Genomic DNA, 6000 nt, shown 5'->3' on the forward strand with positions numbered 1-6000 from the left:
TTGCCCTTAGTAGGCTAGATAAAAACAGAAATACTACAAATTCTTAAAGAGCTGAGTGTCTACTATCATATGAGCTTCATATTAAGCACCACTGTGGAATGTGACATGGCAGAAATATACAATGCTAAACATGGAAACATCGAAACAGGTGCAAATTCTGAGTTAAAAACACGTATAGGCCGCGACCGCAGTAACGGTTGCTTTACGTCCGTGAGCAAAAATCTTGCTAGTGTGAACTGCTGTGAATTATACACATGTTGAATGTTATAGTTTTAATCAATGATATTCATTTTGATTGACATGTTAGAAGCGACTCCATTCATTGTGTTTACTTTTACATTAATGGCATTTAGCAGATGCCCTTATCCAGAGCACCTTACATTTTATCTCATTTTATACAACTGAGGGTTAAGGGCCTTGCTCAGGGGCCCAGCAGTGGCAGCTTGGTGGATCTGGGATTTAAACTCACAACCGTCTGATAGTAGTCCAGTGCCTTACCCACTAAGCTTCCACATGACCAGGATACCTGTCTTTATTAGTCTATTTCAACATAATAAGTAGTACAGAATCCATCCAATGTGACCACTATTCTATACAAAATACAATTCTATACCTCCTTTCACAGGCCACTCCTATAGCCAGAGAACGTCTTTTGCCCTAACCTTTACTCAGAGCTGGATCTTACAGTTATCTAAATTTTATCTTGTGAGAAATGCCAGATGTTAGCTCAGTGACCTACAGCTGCTCAGTGAGATAACCCTCAGGCCTAAACTACTGACCCTGAATCTCACAGCCCCAAACCTCCAGTCCTGAAAAACTTCGATCCTGTAACGCAGTCCATGTGGAAAAGCTTAACCTCAATCGTCCGGGAGTTTAAACACGCAGGAACGTTCTGGACAGTGCTTCATTAAACCAGCTCCTGTATGTGAAGAGGAATATTTTGGGGGTGTCCCAAATGCTGACAGTTGATAGAAAAGACAGTTGATACACATTATAAATGAAGCAAGCTAGCTAAACTGACGGATGCTAAACAAATGGTATGAATGCTAGCGTCATGCTGTGACTAATATAGCTCCATTTACACTACTTAATCATTTACATGAACCATTTCTCAGCATCCAAACGGATACATCCGTGAAGTGCACTACAGGAAATCAGACAGTATTTAGTTTCGTTAAAAGATCTATTACTAATGGAATAATCAAGAATATATTAAACAGGCTAGATTAATCACACTAATATTTAACTAGTCCTTAACTAGTCCTTTGAGTGCAGGCCAAAACTCTACCTTACCTTTTTTCACCTTTACTTTAAGCTTGAAGTTGATAAAAAAAAAATAATATAAATATTAACCAAATTGTAAGATATTTGAGTACAGCATCATATTGTAAATTTATATGGATGGATGTGTCATTATTAACTTGTACAGGGTACTGTAACTAAGCAGATGTGCAGAATTGGGGAAACGTCTCAGCCGGAGAAGCGAGCATTTATACAGGGGTATGGGATTGATGCTAGAGCACTGATGGGTAAAGGACATCATGAGCCATGCCAAATCCTGTGATCCCACTCTAAATAGACTGCTGAAAGATTATGTTGATATGGTATTGATGCCTGATAGCATGTGGTTTGAGGTGTAGGTTAGTTAGTTAAATTGACAGTATAGTAATCTTCAGTAGTGTCTGATAGCATTACATTTCTAGCATTTATCAGACACCCTTATCCAGAGCAACTTGAGGGTTAAGGGCCTTGCTCAAGGGCCCAGCAGTGGGACATGGGATTCAAACTCACAATCTTCTGATCAGCAGTCCAACACCTTAACCACTAATCCCAATGATAACTTTCCCAATGGAAAAGCTGCATTTGCTTAGCTGCTTTGTTACTACATAGAATACTGGATTAATAGTTAATCAGACATCGAAGATCCTCCATTGTTGCTATGCAAATTATTCTGCATGGTACCACCTGACAACCTCCAGAGAACCACTTCTACCTTCATAGGTACCATTGTGCAAAGGTGACCTGCGATAGGTACTCCATCCAGGGTATAAATAGTTTGTAACTGTATTTGTTCAATGGGAAAAGTGCTGTAACTCTATATACCTCAATGTAACTTCTAACGTTATCTTATACTTCTTGGCTTAAAGATTTACACTAGACTGATGATTGACCTCCATTGCTAAATGGGCGTGTTACACCACCGTCTGCATTACCCAAACTGCCAAATGCCCCAGTACCCTGACCTCATCCACTGACATTCCAGTCCAGCTGACAAGAGAGAACACAGCATGAAGATGAGAGAGAGAGAGAGAGAGAGAGAGAATGATGTATCCCAATCTGCACCTGGGATTGTGTCTAGAAACGCCTGAGGAATGTCAGGAAAAACAGAAACATCAACATCACGCCAAACATTCCACATCTGGAGCAGAACCTCGGCACGTCACTAAATCTAGAAGGACACGAGTGTGAAAAACACTTTCCTTGACGTGTCAGATGTAAAACAAGCTAAACGTCTTCTCGTTATCTTAATATCCGTTTCCGTTAGACTTTATCTAAGGCTGTATTCCGTAGCACTGCACTGCATGCTATATGGCACTAACTTATGGTAAATGTTCTTCGTTCTCACAGCAGGGAGTTTTGAAGCCTGGAAGTGTTTACCTCTAACCCACGCAAACCCCATAAATGTGTCTCGTTGTGCTTTGCACATGCTCAGAAAACAAATAAATGGCATTAGGACGTGCGGCTGCCAGCACCCATGTCGCCTCCGAACTCCTCCTTCCATCGTACGCAACCTGGGCTCGCTCTGTCCCCCTTTTTCCTTTCGTTTTAATCCACTTCCTCTACAATTCAGCGGCTCAATGTGTTGAGCAGATGTGAGCGGTTATTAAGCAGAACCACTACGCTCCATAAACGCGCTGCCCTCGGCCTCCTCCTCTGGGGAACCAATCTATTGGCTTCTCTCTCTCTCTCCATTGCCTGAGCTGCTTTTTGCCATTTTTTCCAATGTTTTCCTTTTTACGACACTCATGTGAAAGCGAGCACCACTCCTGCTGAGGAGGAGAACTCTGGGGTATTGTGGGAAGATGGAGGACGGCAGGGAGGCATGGAGGCATGGAGGGTTAAAATGGTATAGGGTGTTAATGTCAAACACATGAACAATCCCGGTTTTTATGTTTTAATGCATACATTTTCTGGCCCAGTGCAGATGTGGTTTCCCCAACCAGAACGGAACTGAAGTGATTTTGCACAGTTTCCATGACATGCTGAAATAGCAACCAAAGAAAAAAGTCCTGAATGTCAGAAACAGACGAAAATATGCAAACAGCCGAACCAAATCCGAACCAAATCAAATATTTTGACTGCTGCACAGGCTTCCTTCCTCCCGGATTGGAATTAAGTGCATGTTTTGCCCATTATTGATATCGTGTAAATAGAGAAATGGTCCGAGCTTCAATCTAACCCATAAATGCTTGTATTTACCTAAGAGTGAAACAAAAGAAATCACATATCAGGCCAGTGCGTCTGGTCAGCCTTCCTTCCTGAAAAGGGGGCACTGGAGATAGGCCTGTTAAAAACAGAATGCAGCATCATAGCATTGGGAAAGGAAGCAACCAGACAGCCATTAAAACAGAGACAGAGCGAGAGAGAGAAACTGAGAGAGAGAGAGAGAGAGAGAGAGAGAGAGAGAGAGAGAGAGAGAGCGAGAGAGAGAGAGAGAGAGAGCAGAAATGTGTTTCTGTTTAGCCCCATTCAGTATAGCCAACTCAGCTGAAGACTGGAGAGGGGGCAGTGTGTGTGTGTGTGTGTGTGAAGGGGGTGGGTTTTTAGAGTGTGGGAGGGGTGCCGACCAGGGGCACATTTCCTTTCTCTCCACACTGAAACACAGATGGAAAATGACAGAGCCGTGATACAGAGACTTCATTCTCCGCTCCAAAGCGCTGCAGTTCACAGCCTGAAATAAATTCCCCAATCAAACCCAACCTGAAAGCCCCATTCTATATCCTCGTCCAGTGAAGGAAGCCAGGACAAGGGCTAGATCTTTCATCAAGAACCATGGTATTGTGTTGACATGTTGTTCAGCATATGTCCACAGGCTATAATCCAAGATATAAAAACCCCTACAGGCTCTGGTTGCATCTCAGAGACTGGGTGTTAGGTAGAAAAATATCAAATGGCTGAAGTCAGTTGATTATAGTAAGGCTCAGTCTCTTAATCAGTAGATGTTTCTTACACTAGATTGCCAAAGCACGTTGTCCACACTGTTATTTTGGTGACACATTCATCCAGAAACTTCCCAGTGACTCAAATGTAAAGGCATTATATCATGTTGATGTACTTGCCAATAAAATAAAAAAATTACATGCTAATATTAATAGAAGTCCATCATTAGTAGTACTAGAGGCTTGAATGTGGGTGTGTGAGTTGTTGTAGAGTGGCTGGTCTTGTGGTAATGCTGGTATATTTGGTTTCTGTACTGTTGCGTCGTTGTTACTGATGCTGGTATTCTTGATATCTGTGATAGTTTTTGGTGGTATTGGTGGCATCTTTGGTTTTCATTGGTGGTGCAGCTGGTATTGCGGGTATCTTTGAGAGTTCTTGGTGGTGCTGGTAATGTTGAGTTGTTGGGCTTAATGGGAATGCTGGGATGTTTGGTTGCTGCATTAGAGGTGATGCTGGTATTGCTGGTATCTGTGTTAGAGTTTTTGGTGGTATTGGTGATAGTGTTAGGATCTCTGGTGGATGTAGAGGTGTTGGTGATGATGGTGATGAAAGCGGAGTTGTGTTGTTTTAAGTGATGTCAATATTTACAGTTGTGTTTATTGGTACCATTTGTAGTAGCAGTGAAAGTGGTGGTTTTAGGTGATGGTGGTTGCTAATGTTTCAAAAAAAATATTGGCATCAATTTTCAATATAAAAACTGTAGTACTAACCAAACCCTGCACACGTACGCGCGCGCGCCCACACGTCATTCCACCAGCATATTGACCCAAACTTCAAGCAGTATTTACCTCAATTACTTCTGAAAGGTCAGACAGCAGAACTGAAACAGCTACTCACAAAGAAATGGTCCGGTTGGGCATCAGACTCGCTTCCGGCGTCTCCGTCAGCTCCTTGCCGGCGCAGCTCACTCGTTTGCGCGCGCCCGCCTGCGCCGTGTGGCCCTTGGCGCGCTCGTCCGTGCAGCTGCAGCCGCCGGAGAGAAGCTCGCGACAGGCTCGCGCAAATCCCAGCAGCAGCAGCAAGAGCACGAGCAGCGACCGGCCGCGGAACGAGGCGCGCGCGCTGCGTCCCAACATCGTCGGTCCCTTTTCGGAGACACGAAAGTCAGCCCATGTCACCGGCGCGAACCTTTTCACATGAATCACTCCAGCAAGTCTGATCTGAGGATTAAAGCACTGCTGCACCGATTAAACTTCTTGAGCTTGTTCCTTTAATCTCTACAGTGGTTTGACACTTGCGCGCGCCTCAGCTTGAATGACCGCGTCTCTCCATCATGAAGTGAGAATATCATATCATCCGTGCATGCAGCTCAGTGCGCCAGTCCCGAAAAATCAGCGCGATTATCCGTCATGTCCAAGAGGATTTTTGCGCGCAACGCATCCTCAGATTACTTTCCACGAGAAGTCCTGCATCCGCTGTGTTTGGGTAAGAGATAAACCTAGAGGAAAGAAAAGTGTTACTCCGCTGTGAATCAAAACCAAAAGTGTTGACAAAGCTTAAAAAGTTACTCTAGGCTTTGAAAGAAGCCACGAATCCTGATTTTCAGGATCCAGCATATTTTTTTCCCCTTAATTCACAAAAGTTTGTTCAGTCGTGTTAGTCCTCGTGCAGCCTGAGTGTCCCTCCAGCCTCCACTCGCTCACTATCCGTGCAATCTTCATAGCGTGTATCTCTTGAGTAACGGTACTCTGGGTCGATCTTAACTCCCCTTAATACCCCTGCAGCGGTTTTCCTCCACCACCCTGTCGCAGCTCACTTACTGCCCTGAGCGCGCGCGCG

The 6000-nt window shown here is 44.0% G+C and overlaps 1 protein-coding gene across 1 annotated transcript in view; it reads right to left on the reverse strand.

Annotated features, from left to right (window-relative positions):
• adgra2 (adhesion G protein-coupled receptor A2) overlaps positions 1-6000 on the reverse strand; it is a 58516-nt gene extending 52516 nt beyond the window's left edge. Inside the window, exon 1 of the mRNA XM_058390638.1 lies at positions 5059-6000. Within this exon, the coding sequence (XP_058246621.1) occupies positions 5059-5297 (239 nt within the window). The 5' untranslated portion in view covers positions 5298-6000. The remainder of the gene's footprint in view (positions 1-5058) is intronic.

Source organism: Hemibagrus wyckioides, linkage group LG05, assembly GCF_019097595.1.
Source record: "Hemibagrus wyckioides isolate EC202008001 linkage group LG05, SWU_Hwy_1.0, whole genome shotgun sequence".
Lineage (NCBI taxonomy): Eukaryota > Metazoa > Chordata > Actinopteri > Siluriformes > Bagridae > Hemibagrus > Hemibagrus wyckioides.